The sequence below is a fragment of the Lagenorhynchus albirostris genome, chromosome 17, assembly GCF_949774975.1.
Source record: "Lagenorhynchus albirostris chromosome 17, mLagAlb1.1, whole genome shotgun sequence".
Classification (NCBI taxonomy): Eukaryota; Metazoa; Chordata; class Mammalia; order Artiodactyla; family Delphinidae; genus Lagenorhynchus; species Lagenorhynchus albirostris.
Window position 1 is genome coordinate 12,643,417 of NC_083111.1, and position 16,229 is coordinate 12,659,645.

At 38.5% G+C, this 16,229-nt stretch overlaps 1 protein-coding gene across 1 annotated transcript in view; it reads right to left on the reverse strand.

Moving 5' to 3' along the window:
- The window catches only part of CPA6 (carboxypeptidase A6), a 260,891-nt gene that overhangs the window by 563 nt on the left and 244,099 nt on the right, over positions 1 to 16,229 (reverse strand). The window contains exons 9-10 of the mRNA XM_060128192.1: positions 6,772 to 6,974; positions 2,841 to 2,925 (exon numbers count right to left, since the gene is read on the reverse strand). Of these exons, the coding sequence (XP_059984175.1) occupies positions 2,841 to 2,925; positions 6,772 to 6,974 (288 nt within the window). The remainder of the gene's footprint in view (positions 1 to 2,840; positions 2,926 to 6,771; positions 6,975 to 16,229) is intronic.

Sequence of the window (16,229 nt, forward strand, 5' to 3'; positions counted from 1 at the left end):
TTCTTCTCACTCAGTTCTTCTCCTTTTCTAAGGTCTAGAATATTGAAATTCGGATCCCAGAAAACCTCTTTTCTTCTTCTCGCCCTATTTTTTCACTCCTGATGAACTTGTTCTTTGCCTTTACTTATTACAGTTTCCAGACTTCCCCTGGGCTTCTTATAATTTCATTGAACTCTCTAGCTGGGCATGGTTAATTACTCCACTGAATTTCTCACCAGACCCTTTGTCTAGTCCTTTTCAGCTTTTGTTTTGCTAATTCTCAACCCCTAGTCCAGTTTCTCTGTCTTCTCCCTCACAAGGTAGGTGGAGAAAGTGTTTGTTGGAAATTCGTGCTAATCTCTGTGGTGCTTCTCCATTACCAGTGGTGCTCTGGGCTCCTTTTTCTAGACCTTCGCTTACGTGAACCTTTCGCATTCTCTTCTGGTCCTGCCCCTCACTTTACCACTGTCCCCATACTCATCGTGGGTAGTTAGCCCATCACCTCCTCTGCTTACATCGCAATCCTGACTTTTCTCCTTCGAGCTCAGGAAGAAATGCTGCTCGTCTTTTACACTTGGTGTGGTTTAGATCCCATTTTTTGTTGTCTTCTCTAGGACCCTGTTTCCTTAGTAAACCTCCCCCCAACCCCACCTTGCATCTTGCATTTTGGACACCGAAATGTCCAAGCACTGCTTTCCTGTAGCACTTCCTTCTCATGATCCTATTATATACCATCTTCTTTTTCTTCTTCCTTTTGGTTTAGAACTCAAAAGAGAACCTATGTATGTTGCTTCTGTATCCTCAACCACTTTCGGTCTGGTTCTTGCCTCTACCAGGCTGTGAAACCTTTGTTCTTGAAGGTCACCAATGACAGCAGGCCTAATCTCCTTTTTTTGTTTTTCTTTCCCCTCAGACCTCATGGTCAACCTCTCAGCAGCATTTAACTTAGCTGACAATCCATTCTGGTAAGTCTCGCCTTCTGGCTCCTATGACCTTACATGCTCCAGCTTTTCAGCACAGAGTTGAAAGTGCAGGTGCTTTAGGGCTTGGGCTATATCTGATCCCAGCACCTGCCGTGACTCTCTGTGCCTCAGTCTCCCCTTTGAAAAAGGGATCATAATACTTACTGCATAGGGTCGTTGCAAAAATTGAATAATGTGCTCAGGATATATTAGATGTTATTGTTGGGCATCTTTTCACCCCAAAGTGTCTAGTATGCAGTTTTTAGCCTAACATGCTTTTAATAATTAATTAATAAATGAATGGATTTTCATAGAAGACTCTTTCTATACTTTTCTCCCTGAAATATATATTATCCAGCCTGACATAACACCATTTTATTATTTAAAAAATTTCCCACTCAAAGATACCACTTTTTAATGCTATTCTTGCCAGTTAGAGATAGAATTATGTGACGATGGCAATTAAATGACTGCTGTTTCCCAGGCCCCCCTTTTGCTTCAGTTGGAGACAGAAGGTAGGCTGTGGTTTCATTGTCGCTCTGAGTTAGATTCACTGGAACTGCAAATAGTAGTCATAGTAGCCAAAGTCAAAGACAATATTTGCCAACACTTACATCATAGTGATATGACAGCCTCATTTCTATGGTAACAGGTTGTTCTTGGTAAATATAATACTGTGACTGTGCCTTGATACCAAGCTGAAAAGGTGGACTGAGAGTAAAATTTTAAAAACTTAATGTTTTTAGGTTTTTAATCTATATTCTGTTGGCATTAACTGGTAATGTGATTTTTAAAAATACTACATTTCCCCTTTCAAGGTGGCTCTATTAAAAAACAGTTGTAAAAAGGTCAGCATTAGACCAATGATCATGAACTTAAGAAAAGACCTCTGATACTTAAGACATTACCATTACTAGGATAAGCTTATATGATAAACAGTGTTAATTAACAAACCAAGCATTTCTGCTGAAGGCTGAAGAAAGTGAGTGGTTAGGAATATAATGATGGGTAAATTAAAGAAATCAAGGAGAAGTTTGCTACCTCACTAAAAAGTATAATCAGATGTCACTATGTATACATACATATATAATGTGTGTATATACCTTCATATGCATGCGTAGAGATTCACAGAGTACTAACCACCATACGATCACGGCAAGCTCCCGGAACGCCGCTAGACATTCGGAAATATATGATTTCTCACTAGATTTTTCAAGTCATATAGTCAATGAATTTTAGAGTTTGAAAGGCCATGAGAAATGATCTAGTCCAATTCCTCATTTAACAGTTATGGAAACTGAAGCCCAGGACTAATATCTTTGTCAGGATTACATCTAACTAGTGGCAGAATTAAGACTAGAATCCATTTCTCCTGGTTCTTTGTCCAAGTTCTTTCCATATACCTGGTTGCTCTTTATTTCATATGAAATAAGAAATATTTTAATTACCTTTCAAGGGGAAATTCAGTTGAAGGTGTTATGTAAGAAACAGAATTTCATAACAAGAATGGTAGAAGGAAGGGATAAAAGGGAAGCTCCTTCAAGGGCTCAAACATTACATTATCTTCTCAAGGCCCATTTCTACCTTTGCAGCAGTTACAACTGCTTAAGGAGCCCGTTTTGGTACTTTGCACTGTCATAAGATCTCCATTCAACCTTGTAGTCTTTACTACATGCTTAGAATATTCTCTGCTTAGGATTTTTTCAATTGGTACAGTGATTTCTGTCAAGCAGGGTAAAACTAATCAGACATAAACTCCCTCCATCTTCCTTGGCTAATTTGGTAGTCAAAAATTTCACTTTAGGGGGGAACACATTTTCTGGGTTTTTTTGAGGGAGGTCATTACACAGGTTATTGGTTCGAGAGATGATTCTGACACAGCATCCATAGGAAACTTACACAGTGTGCTGGAAGCAGGCCCGTATCGATACTGTATGCCGTACACCGACTGAAGTGCCTTCACAGCTTTATGAGCTGCAGATTCCTGTGAGGTTAAATGGAGAAATCTTATCACTTATATCATTGCATTGAAACCTTTAGAAACACTGACACGTTGTCTGAGCATTATCGGTCATCAATTTGGAGAACACTGGGCACATTGGTGGATAGCTATATTTAATAATAATATTGCTACTCTTTGTCACATGCTGCATTTTGCAATATGTTTTAGAACACATTATGTCCCTTGATTAATTCTCACAATGAGCCAGTGATCAGTAATATTTCCATATACAGATGAGAAAAGGAAGGCCCAGCGAGGTTCAGTGGTCAGGCTGGGGTTACACAGCAAGGAGTGGCTATGTTGGGATAAATACATCTTCTGAGGCTGATTTAGTGTTCTGTTCTCTTCACTTTAGTTCAGAGACACCCATTTCTATAAATTACAAAATGCTTGGCAGGGCCCAAGTCAGTTTTGCTCATAGCTACACATATAGTATTTAGCAACGTGCCTGTATATAACAGACACTTAATCACTGTTTCTTGCATGAATGTTGAATAAGCAGAGATCTGCAACAGTATCCCATTAATCTCATTGATCTTTGAGTGCATACATCTTTAAGTGGCGGCCCGGTTCAAGGTATTTAAAACCCATTTGGATCAGTTCAGAAACGCTTTAATTCAGTAAGAACGACTCCTCTTGCTCTGTGTGTTTATCCCTTGTGGGAATGGAAACACTTTGAGACTGCTTCGTGACTTCTAAGGTTACACAGGCTTGTGGCAGAGCTCAGCCAGGTGCGGCTAAGATGTAGAAATTCTGAGGTGGAACTTCCTAGCAATGCCAAAAAGCAGGAAAAATAAACACCTTCAAAATACTAAACGGTGAATATTCTAAGATGAACGAGAATGATACGGACTACCCTTGAAAACATTTCCAAATGGTATAAAAGCACTAGTTTCAGCAAGGAGTTAGAGAAGTATTGTATGACCAGTGAGAGGAAAAGAAGTGTGTTGAAACCAGTATACAACTCTCCCATTTCCAGGTGCCTGTGAATAATTTAATCCATCAGTTGAAGCACTCCGGGCGACGTGGTACTGTGTGCTGGACCTGGCTTCAGCCTGCTGTCCTCACTCACCTCAGGGAAGCAGAAAGCCGCATTGGCAGCAAATGCCACACAGAGTGGCTATTCAGGAACCAGGCTCCAGAACCTGGCAGACATTCATTCATTGATCTCACTGATGACGACATTCTCCTTGCAGGAGCCGACAAGAAAGGAATGTAAACACCATAATGAGGTCTCTTAATGGAGAATGTGCTAAGATTTTTAACATCTTCTCCAATGGCCTCAGTGATATTCCATGGCAAGGGCAGAAATTTCTACATTTAGAAGATTACTGCATTCTGCTGGTGAGGAGACCTTTGTTCCTCATTATTTCAGATGACTAAACCCAAGAAAAATATTCTACCGAGGAAAAAGAAAGATAACCACTCTGCCTATTTTCGCAAAATGTATGCATAGTTTTAGCCTTTTGGGCTCACTGGACTTCTGCCACTGACGTGCAGGTGCACGTTGATAAGAGGTTGAGATATGATCCTTCCTCGAAGAGTAGAAGCTTCATAAAATTTTCTAAGAAAATTTTCCAGGATGGTACCTATTTAAAAGAGTTTAAGTGATTCTTCCTTTTGTCCATTCCTTCTTTTTTCCATTCAACCAGAAGGACCCAGGTCTCCCTTATTGGACCTCAGCTAAGTAAGGAGTATATGTTTTATTTAAATATTTTTATATTTAAAGCAACTTAGTGACCGAAATATCTTAGCAGAAACACAGACTCCTACATATTGATGGAATGTTTTTGAACAAGTTGAACAGAACTTAAATGGCTACTGGTTAACATTCAGAGACATCTATTATCTGAGAACTGTAATCTTAGTTTTAACGATTTAGCTTATCTGCAACCCGCTAACAGGATTTCTCAATGGGGTCACCACTGACAGTTTGGACTAAATCATTCTTTGCTGTGGAAGGCTGTCCTGTGCAATGTAGGATGTTTCACAGCATCCTTGGCCTCTACCCACTAGATGCCAATAACATCCCCCACCCCTGTTGTGGCCATCAAAAAATGTCTCCAACACTGTCAGTGTCCCTTGGGAGGGAAATTCATCATTGGTTGTGAACCACTGATCCACTCTTTATACCACATTCTCCAATCCAAGACACAAGGAAAATAACTCCTGATGGGAAGATAAATTCAAAATATGGAGAATATTCTCATGTGGTAGTTTTTTTTTGTTTGTTTTGTTTTGGTTTTTTTTGCGGTACGCGGGCCTCCCACCGCTGTGGCCTCTCCCGTTGCGGAGCACAGGCTCCGGACGCGCAGGCTCAGCGGCCATGGCTCACGGGCCCAGCCGCTCCGCGGCATGTGGGATCCTCCCAGACCGGGGCACGAACCTGCGTCCCCTGCATCGGCAGGCGGACTCTCAACCACTGCGCCACCAGGGAAGCCCTCATGTGGTAGTTTTAATATATTACATATTCTATATAATCTGTTGTGAGGATACAAACAGACGCTGTGTCCAATTTAGAAAAGGCTGAACATTCGCGTATAGAAACATTTTGGTACAAGGTGGTTAGGTTGCCAGGTCAATAACACCCAAGAATGAGAAGCCTATTTGACCCACCAAGGAGCTGAAGAATAGCACTATCAAATATCGCTCCCACCTTTACAGTATTTCTCAAGAGAGAGAATTTGCTCGGAATTCTTGCATGAAATGCTAAGAACAAAGTTCCTCTTTTGGACAGAACGCAAGCCTTCCCCCAGGCCACCTTCCGACCTCACGTTCCAAATTCTTCCCAGGTCCTGGCCATCGAGATCAGGAATTCCTGCAACCCCAAGCAACTGGTGCAGGATTTGGAGTCTGAGGTATAGGGAGAGAGAGGATGCTTCTTTTTTATAAAAGCTTTTAAATTCAAGCCTAAAATACATACAGAAGAGTATACAGATTTTAAGTTTATAGTTCAATGAATGATCACAAGTTGCATGCAGTCATCCAGAACCAGCATCCAGCCAAGGAATAGAAAATCAACAGCAGCCCCAAAGCCCGCCTGTGCGCCGTCCCAATCACTCCTCCCTCCCTCTTCCTTGCTTCTAACACTATGTATTAGTTTGGCCTGGTCTTGAACTTCATAGGCCTTCAGATGATATAGGCTCTGAAGCAGACTCACTTTACTGGGGAATTAGTCCCTATCGTGGATAGCTTGTTGGGTTTCTGAGATGAGGTGAGGAAGGAACTCTGCTCTTTCACTTTCAGGTAATCTCATGCCTGAAAGGCTGTTCATTCTTAGCACTAATTTGTCAGATGCAGGCCCAGAGACTTAGTAGCGTTAAGCAAATAGCGTTTATAAATTAAAACTTGCTTTTAATTAATGAGTCAGACCATAATTTACGCACAGTTGTTTACTCAGTAAAGTTAATTACAGCCCTGCATATGTGACCGAAGCTGTAATCTAATCACCGCCATCCTGACATTTTCCAAATAACCTGTGGTAAGAATGTAAATATGTTTGAAATGATTGCATTGGAGAAGCAGCGTGCACAGTGGTTAAAAGCAACAATGCTGGAGCTAGATGTGGGGTGACTCCTGGCTATGACACTTAGGAGCTCTGTGTTCTTAGTATAATGACTTAACATCTTTAAGTTTCAGTTTCCTCATCTGTAAAATGTGGATAATAGTTGTTACTGAATAGATTATGAAAAATAAGTGAGATTATGTATATATGAAATGCTAATTAGAACAAACACAATGTGTTTGCTATTATCATTACCACATAGAACCATCTTAGCATTAGAAAAGGATGAAGCCTGACACACATATCCAGCTTCAAGTACTTACCACACAGCTAAAATTGGGGATTGTTGCGTATTTGTAAGAATAGGGATACAGCAACATCTGAGCATATGCGTGAAAAGAGAGGTAAGCCCTTATGTGCTTCTTGTGTTTTCGGAGGAAGTTCGCTACAGCTTTCACTTCCGGCTCAGATTCTGGGAAAGGTCCACAGTACGTATCATCACAAGGGTGCATGGAAGCTCCTTCATCTGCAAATTAGAAAAGAAAATGGGGTGAAGGGGTGGGCAGGCAAGAAGCAAGAAACACAAATCGGCATTGTTAAACTGATTTTTCTTTTATTTCTGTAAACACACGGTATTATTAAGCAGTTCCTCTAACTTCTCATTTAAAGAAATCAATACTGAAAAATCCAAGACAGTTCAGGCCTCCATGCATAATGGGAGGGCAGCCTGAATAGAAACTAGGTGCTGCTTGTTTAAGCCTGCATAAACCACTCTAAAGGGAGGGCTCTATCAGTTGGAGGACTAATTCTACGTGATCCCCCCAGAGCAGGAAAGGCCTCCTGTTTATACACTCCATGACACTTGCACTTTCCCACCATAACACTCAACACGCTTGTAATTAGTGTCAAAATTTACTCATTTAACATGCAACCAATATTTACACTAATCTGGGTGCCTGGGATACAGTGGAAGACAACATAGGAAGAAATCCTTGCTCTAACAGAGCCTACATTCAATCTGGATTCTTTGTTAGATTCTAATGCTCTGAGAAGTCAGGGGCTGTGTTTTTCCTGCTGGGCACCTGACAACTAGAACAAGTATGGCAAGTGTTCAACAAATATTTGTTGAATAAATGAATGTCAGATCCAAAGAAAAGGCTAGACCTCTGTACAGATGTCTGGTAAGATACAAATACTGATATATCAAGAACAGGGAGGTAAGACTGAAATAATTCCACCGAACATGCCATACCAATTTCTATTATATTTTTAGATCAGCTATATACAAACTGGCTTTGTGAAACCCGAGGCCTCTCCAGTTATCTTAGGGGTCAGTTCAGTTAAGTCCTCAAAACACAATTTTAATAATTTTCAAATTAAAAATGTATACAGGTCTATGAAGGGGAGGAAGGAAAATAAGATTCACTATAACAATCACAGTATTAAGTTCCAAGAAATTTTGGAAATAATGACATTTTTCAGTTACTTGCCATTCTGAGTCCTTACGATCTCTCCCATACCCCTGGAACACTGTAACTCTTTCCATAAACACATGGAAAATGTTTGGTGAGTCTGTGACATAGTCTAATACTTCTGAAAATGAAAAGACAACTAAGATCAGGCTAATTCTTGAGTATGTTAAATCTCATTTATGCCATAGGAGAGTGTAGATGGGGGAACTTGCAGCAATTGTGGTTTTCCTCCTTTGAGTCTAATTCTGGAGATGCCTCAAAAGCAAGTGGGATATGGATAGAACTCAGAACTTAATATAAAAACTGTAGCTGATACTCCTGAAGGAATAGGAAAAAGAGACATTTGAGGAACATTGATGTAAAGCACTGGAAAGGAGAGATCACAAATAGAGCAGCTAATTCCAGCGGGAGCAGAAGTAATGAGCCAGAGAAACAGAACTCACAATAATCCTAATAAATATTCTCAAGGGCATATAGGAGGGCACTGGAAACATTAAACAGGGACAAGAGGTTATAAAAAAGAACCAATGAGATATAATGGAAATAAAAAACTTAATTCATGGGTTGAGTGAATACAGTGGATGAGTGAATTAATGAGATGGAGTGGGTTTTGAAATGTTCCCAGAAGGCATTAGAAGAGACAAAGAATTGGAACAAAGAAAAAAAAATTAAAGGGTGTGAAAAATAGAATAATTGTCAACATCTGATTAATAAGGGTTCTAAAAGAGAAATTAAATATTTGAAGAACTGCTAACTGACATTGTGCCACGATTAAAGAAAGATTGAATGGGTACCAACACGAGAGAGAAAAGGGAAAATAGCAACACTTTGACACAGTAAAGTGAAATTTAGGAACGAACCAATTCCAGAGAGAAAGAAGCAGGCCATCTATAAAGGAATGAGAATTAGATTCACATCTGACGTTTTAAATAGCAACACTAGAGTAATATTTCCAAAGTACTTTTGAAAAAAGGAAATGAGTCTAGACTTTTATACCTAGCTGAACTCTTATTGAAATGTGAGAGTGAAAGATGTCATAGTTATTGTGGCATATTTTCATTGGTTATTTTTTCAATTTTTTTTCACTTAGAGGTTTTAAATTTCACATCATACAAAATGTAAAGGTTTTAAAAGGATTTTATTTTTAATTCTCATAAGTTGTGCCAAATTGTTTACTAAGTTTGTTACTGTTTACACTCCCCCAAGTAATGTAGAAGAGTACCATTTCTCCTCAATACCTGCCAACAATACCCTGAACGTGTATCACCTTTTGATTTTTGCCAGTTTGCTGGCAAAATTTAATTTGCCTTCCTACTACAAGTATGTTTGAGCATTGGTTCGTAGGTTCACTGGATTGGACTCCTCTCTGAATTGCTTAATCATGTCCTTAGCTCATGTTATTCTCTCTTGGGCTGTTTATCTTTTTTCTTACCCATGTATAAAAGAGCTTTGTATAGATGTTTGTCATCTGCATTGCATTTTATTCTCATATTTATAATTTTTCTATTGAATTTTTTATTATAACTTATCATTTTAGACATTAAAAATTTTTTTTAACATCTTTATTGGAGTATAATTGCTTTACAATGGTATGTTAGCTTCACCTTCACAACAAAATGAATCAGTTATATACATACATATATTCCCATATCTCTTCCCGCTTGCGTCTCCCTCCCTCCCACCCTCCCTATCCCACCCCTCCAGGCGGTCACAAAGCACCGAGCTGATCTCCCTGTGCTATGAGGCTGCTTCCCACTAGCTATTTACCTTACGTTTGGTAGTGTATATATGTCCATGCCTCTTTATCGCTTTGTCACCGTTTACCCTTCCCCCTCCCCATAACCTCAAGACATTTTAAATTTTATGTAATTACTATGTCTTTTTCAATGCCTTTGGGTTTCCTCTCTTGGTGAAGAAAGTTTCCCCTATTCTAAAGGATTAGAGGTTATTTATAGGTTTTCTTCTAAGAATGTTATCATTTTATTTTGTTCTTTTTCATCTAAGTCTTTAATCCTTCTGGATTTTTTTTTTGGATTTATTTTTTTACCTATGTAACCTAGTTATACCTTCAGTTTTTCTATAGTGATAGCCAATTCTATCAGCATCATTTATTAAATATTCTATCATTTTCCCACTGAATTGAAACACCATCTTGGTCATATATTAGAGTCAACTGCATTTGTAGATCTATTCCTGGATTCTCTGTTCTGCTGGTCTATTTGTCTATTTCCATACTGTCACCCTATCAATCTATAGCAGCATTAAGGTATGCTTGATATCAGACAAGTTCCCCTTACTAGTATTCTTCTTCCAGTTTTATTGGTTTTTAGGGTCTATTTACTTTTCCGTATAAAGTTTATGATCATTTTATCAATTCCCCAAAACAGAAAACAAATGAAAAACCCTGTTGAGATTCTAATTGGAATTGCATTAAACTTAATACTGATTTGGGGAGGATATTATTATACTGTGTCACCCAATCCAAGGACATGTTACACCATTCCATTTGCTCAGATGGCGTTTTATGTTCTTCATTAATATTTTATCATTTTTTCTTTAGTGTGCCTTCTTTATTGTTGGTATTATTATTATTTTAAACATCTTTATTGGAGTATAATTGCTTTACAATGGTGTGTTAGTTTCTGCTGTATAACAAAGTGAATCAGCTATAAATATACATATGTCCCCATATCTCCTCTCTCTTGCATCTCCCTCACACCCTCCCTATCCCATTCCTCTAGGCGGTCACAAAGCACCGAGCTGATCTCCCTGTGCTATGTGGCTGCTTCCCACTAGCTAGCTATTTTACATTTGGTAATGTATATATGTCCATGCCACTCTCTCACTTCATCCCAGCTTACCTTTCCCACACCCCCTGTCCTCAAGTCCATTCTCTACGTCTGCATCTTTATTCCTGTCCTGCCCCTAGGTTCTTAAGAACCTTTTTTTTTTTTTTAGATTCCATATATGTGTGTTAACATACAGTATTTGTTTTTCTCTTTCTGAATTACTTCACTCTGTACGACAGATTCTAGGTCCATCCATCCATCCACCTCACTGCAAATAACTCAATTTCATTTCTTTTTATGGTTGAGTAATATTCCATTGTATATATGTGCCACATCTTCTTTATCCATTCATCTGTCGATGGACACTTAGGTTGCTTCCATGTCCTGGCTACTGTAAGTAGAGCTGCAATGAACATTGTGGTACATGACTCTTTTTGAATTATGGTTTTCTCAGGGTATATGCCCAGTAGTGGGATTGCTGGGTCATATGGTAGTGCTATTTTTAGTTTTTTAAGGACCCTCCATACTGTTCCCCATAGTGGCTGTATCAATTTACATTCCCACCAACAGTGCAAGAGGGTTCCCTTTTCCGCACACCCTCTCCAGCATTTATTGTTCATAGATTTTTTCATGATGGCAATTCTGAGCGGTGTGAGGTGATGCCTCATTGTAGTTTTGATTTGCATTTCTCTGATGATTAGTGATGTTGAGTATCCTTTCATGTGTTTGTTGGCAATCTGTATATCTTCTTTGGAGAAATGTGTATTTAGGTCTTCTGCCCATTTTTAGATTGGGTTGTTTGTTTTTTTGATATTGAGCTGCATGAGCTGCTTGTATATTTTGGAGATTAATCTTTTGTCAGTTGCTTCATTTGCAAATATTTTCTCCCATTCTGAGGGTTGCCTTTTCATCTTGTTTATGGTTTCCTTTGCTGTGAAAAAGCTTTTAAGTTTCACTAGGTCCCATTTGTTTACTTTTGTTTTTATTTTCATTTCTCTAGGAGGTGGGTCAAAAAGGATCTTGCTATGATTTATGTCATAGAGTGTTCAGCCTATATTTTCCTCTAAGAGTTTGATAGTGTCTGGCCTTACATTTAGGTCTTTAATCCATTTTGAGTTTATTTTTGTGTATGGTGTTAGGGAGTGTTCTAATTTCATTCTTTTACATGTAGCTGTCCAGTTTTCCCAGCACCACTTATTGAAGAGGCTGTCTTTTCTCCACTGTATATTCTTGCCTCCTTTATCAAAAATAAGGTGACCACATGTGCGTGGGTTTATCTCTGGGTTTTCTATCCTGTTCCATTGATCTATATTTCTGTTTTTGTGCCAGTACCAAACTGTTTTGATTATAGTAGCTTTGTAGTATAGTCTGAAATCTGGAAGCCTGATTCCTCCAGTTCCATTTTTCTTTCTCAAGATTGCCTTTGGCTATTCAGGGTCTTTTGTGTTTCCATATAAATTGTAAAATTTTTTGTTCTAATTCTGTGAAAGATGCCATTGGTAGTTTGATAGGGATTGCATTGAATCTGTAGATTGCTTTGGGTAGTATAGTCATTTTCACAATGTTGATTCTTCCAATCCAAGAACATGGTATATCTCTCTGTCCGTTTGTATCATCTTTAATTTCTTTCATCAGTGTCTTATAGTTTTCTGCATACAGGTCTTTTGCCTCCTTAGGTAGGTTTATTCCTAGGTATTTTATTCTTTTTGCTGCAGTGGTAAATCAGAGTGTTTCCTTAATTTCTCTTTCAGATTTTTCATCATTAGTGTATAGGAATGCAAGAGATTTCTGTGCACTAATTTTGTATCCTGCTACTTCACCAAATTCGTTGAATAACTCTAGTAGTTTTCAGGTAGCTTCTTTAGGATTCTCTATGTATAGTATCATGTCCTCTGCAAACAGTGACAGCTTTACTTCTTCTTTTCTGATTTGTATTTCTTTTTCTTCTCTGATTGCTATGGCTAAAACTTCCAAAACTATGTTGAACAATAGTGATGAGAGTGGACAACCTTGTCTTGTTCCTGATGTTAGTGGATATGGATTCAGTTTTTCACCATTGAGAATGATGTTGGCTGTGGGTTTCTCATATATGGCCTTTATTATGTTGAGGTAAGTTTCCTCTATGCCTACTTTCTGGAGGGTTTTTATCGTAAATGGGTGTTGAATTTTGCCAAAAGCTTTTTCGGTGTCTACTGAAATGATCATACGGTTTTTCTCATTCAGTTTGTTAATATGGTTTATCACATTGATTGATTTGCATATATTGAGGAATTCTTGCATTCCTGGGATAAACCCACTTGATCATGGTGTATGATCCTTTTTTTTTTTTTTGTGGTACGTGGGCCTCTCACTGTTGTGGCCTCTTCTGTTGCGGAGCACAGGCTCTGGATGTGCAGGCTCAGCGGCCATGGCTCACGGGCCCAGTCGCTCTGCAGCATGTGGGATCTTCCCGGACCAGGGCATGAACCCGTGTCCCCTGCATCAGCAGGTGGACTCTCAACCACTGTGCCACCAGGGGAGACCTGTATGATCCTTTTAATGTGCTATTGGAGTCTGTTTGCTACTATTTTGTTGAGGATTTTTGCATCTATGTTCATTAGTGATATTGGCCTGTAGTTTTCCTTTTTGTGACATCTTTGTTTGGTTTTGGTATCAGGGTGATGGTGGCCTCATAGAATGAATTTGGGAGTGTTCCTCCCTCTGCTATATTTTGGAAGAGTTTGAGAAGGATAGGTGTTAGCTCTTCTCCAAATGTTTCATAGAATTCGCCTCTGAATCTATCTGGTCCTGGGCTTTTGTTTGTTGGAAGATTTTTAATCACAGTCTCAATTTCACTGCTTGTGATTGGTCTGTTTATATTTTCTATTTCTTCCTGGTTCAGTCTCAGAAGGTTGTGATTTTCTAAGAATTTGTCCTTTTCTTCCAGGTTGTCCATTTTATTGGCATATGGTTGCTTGTAGTAATCTCTTATGATCTTTTGTATTTCTACAGGGTCAGTTGTTGCTTCTCCTTTTTCATTTCTAATTCTGTTGACTTGAGTCTTCTCCCTTTTTTATCTTGGCTAATGGTTCATCAATTTTGTTTATCTTCTCAAATAATGGTTCATCAATTTTGTTTATCTTCTCAAATAACCAACTTTTAGTTTTATTGAACTTTGCTGTTGTTTCCTTCATTTCTTTTTCATTTATTTCTGAACTGATCTTTATGATTTCTTTCCTTCTGCTAACTTTGGGGGGTTTTTGTTCTTCTTTCTCTAATTGCTTTAGGTGTAAGGTTAGGTTGTTTATTTGAAATGTTTATTGTTTCTTGAGGTAGGATTGTATTGCTATAAACTTCCCTCTTCAACTGCTTTTGCTGCATCCCATAGGTTTTGGGTGGTCGTGTTTTCATTGTCATTTGTTTCTAGGCATTTTTTGATTTCCTCTTTGATTTTTTCAGTGATCTCTTGGTTATTTAGTAGTGTATTGTTTAGCCTCCATGTGTTTGTATTTTTTACAGATTTTTTTTCCTGTAGTTGGTATCTAGTCTGATAGCATTGTGGTCTAAAAAGATACTTGATATGATTTCAGTTTTCTTAAATTTACCAAGGCTTGATTTGTGACCCAAGATATGATCTATCCTGGAATATGTTCCATGAGCACTTGAGAAGAAAGTGTATTCTGTTGTTTTTGGATGGAATGTCCTATACATATCAACTAAGTGCATCTTGTTTAATTTATCATTTATAGCTTGTGTTTCCATATTTATTTTCATTTTGGATGATCTGTCCATTGGTGAAAGTGGGGTGTTAAAGTCCCCTGCTATGATTTTGTTACTGACGATTTCCCCCTTTATGGCTGTTAGCGTTTGCCTTGTGTACTGAGGTGCTCCTATGTTGGGTGCATAAATATTTACAAGTATTATATCTTCATCTTGGATTGATTCCTTGATCATTATGTAGTGTCCTTCTTTGTCTCTTGTAATAGTCTTTATTTTAAAATCTATTTTTTCTGATATGAAAATTGCTATTCCAGCTTCCTTTTGATTTCCATTTGCATGGAATGTCTTTTTCCATCCCCTCACTTTCAGTCTGTATGTGTCCCTAGGTCTGAAGTGGGTCTCTTGTTGGCAGCATGTATACAGGTCTTGTTTTTGTATCCATTCAGCCAGTCTGTCTTTTGGTTGGAGCATTTAATCCATTTCCATTTAAGGTAAGTATTGATATGTATGTTCCTATTACCATTTTCTTAATTGTTTTGGGTTTGTTATTGTAGGTCTTTTCCTTTTCTTGTTTTTCCTGCCTAGAGAAGTTCCTTTAGCATTTGTTGTAAAGCTGGTTTGGTGGTAGTGAATTCTCTTAGCTTTTGCTGGCCTGTAAAGGTTTTAATTTTCTGTCGGGTCTGAATGAGATCCTTGCTGGGTAGAGTAATCTTGGTTGTAGGTTTTTCCCTTTCATCACTTTAAATATGTCCTGCCAGTCCCTTCTGGCTTGCAGAGTTTCTGCTGAAAGATCAGCTGTTAACCTTATGGGGATTCCCTTGTATGTTATTTGTTGTTTTTCCCTTGCTGCTTTTAATATATATTTTTTGTATTTAATTTTGGTAGTTTGATTAGTATTTTCTTGGTGTGTTTCTCCTTGGATTTATCCTGTATGGGACTCTCTGTGCTTCTTGGACGTGATTGACTATTTCCTTTCCCATATTAGGGAAGTTTTCAACTATAATCTCCTCAAATATTTTGTCAGTCCCTTTCTTTTTCTCTTCTTTTTCTGGGACCCCTATAATTTGAATGTTGGTGTGTTTAATGTTGTCCCAGAGGTCTCTTAGTCTGTCTTCATTTCTTTTCATTCTTTTTTCTTTATTGTGTTCTGCAGCAGTGAATTCCACCATTCTGTCTTCCAGGTCACTTATCTGTTCTTCTGCCTCAGTTATCTGCTATTGATTCCTTCTGGAGAATTTTTAATTTCATTTATTGTGTTTTTTATCATTGTTTGTTTGCTCTTTAGTTCTTTTAAGTCCTTGTTAAATGTTTCTTGTATTTTCTCCATTCTATTTCCAAGATTTTTGATCATCTTTACTATCATTACTCTGAATTCTTTTTCATGTAGACTATTTCCTCTTCATTTGTTTGGTCTGATGGGTTTTTACCTTGCTCCTTCATCTGCTGTGTGTTTCTCTGTCTTCTCATTTTGCTGAACTTACTGTGTTTGGGGTCTCCTTTTCACAGGCTGCACGTTTGTAGTTCCCATTGTTTTTGGTGTCTCTCCTCAGTGGGTAAGGTTGCTTCAGTGGGTTATGTAGGTTTCCTGGTGGAGGGTACTGGTGCCTGTGTTCTGGTGGATGAGGCTGGATCTTGTCTTTATGGTGGGCAGGACTGCATCTGGTCATGTGTTCTGGGGTATCTGTGACCTTATTATGATTTTAGGCAGCCTCTCTGATGATGGGTGGGGCTGTGTTCCTATCTTGCTAGTTGTTTGGCATAGGGTGTCCAGCACCGTAGCTTGCTGGTCGTTGAGTGGAACTGGGTCTTAGCATTGAGATG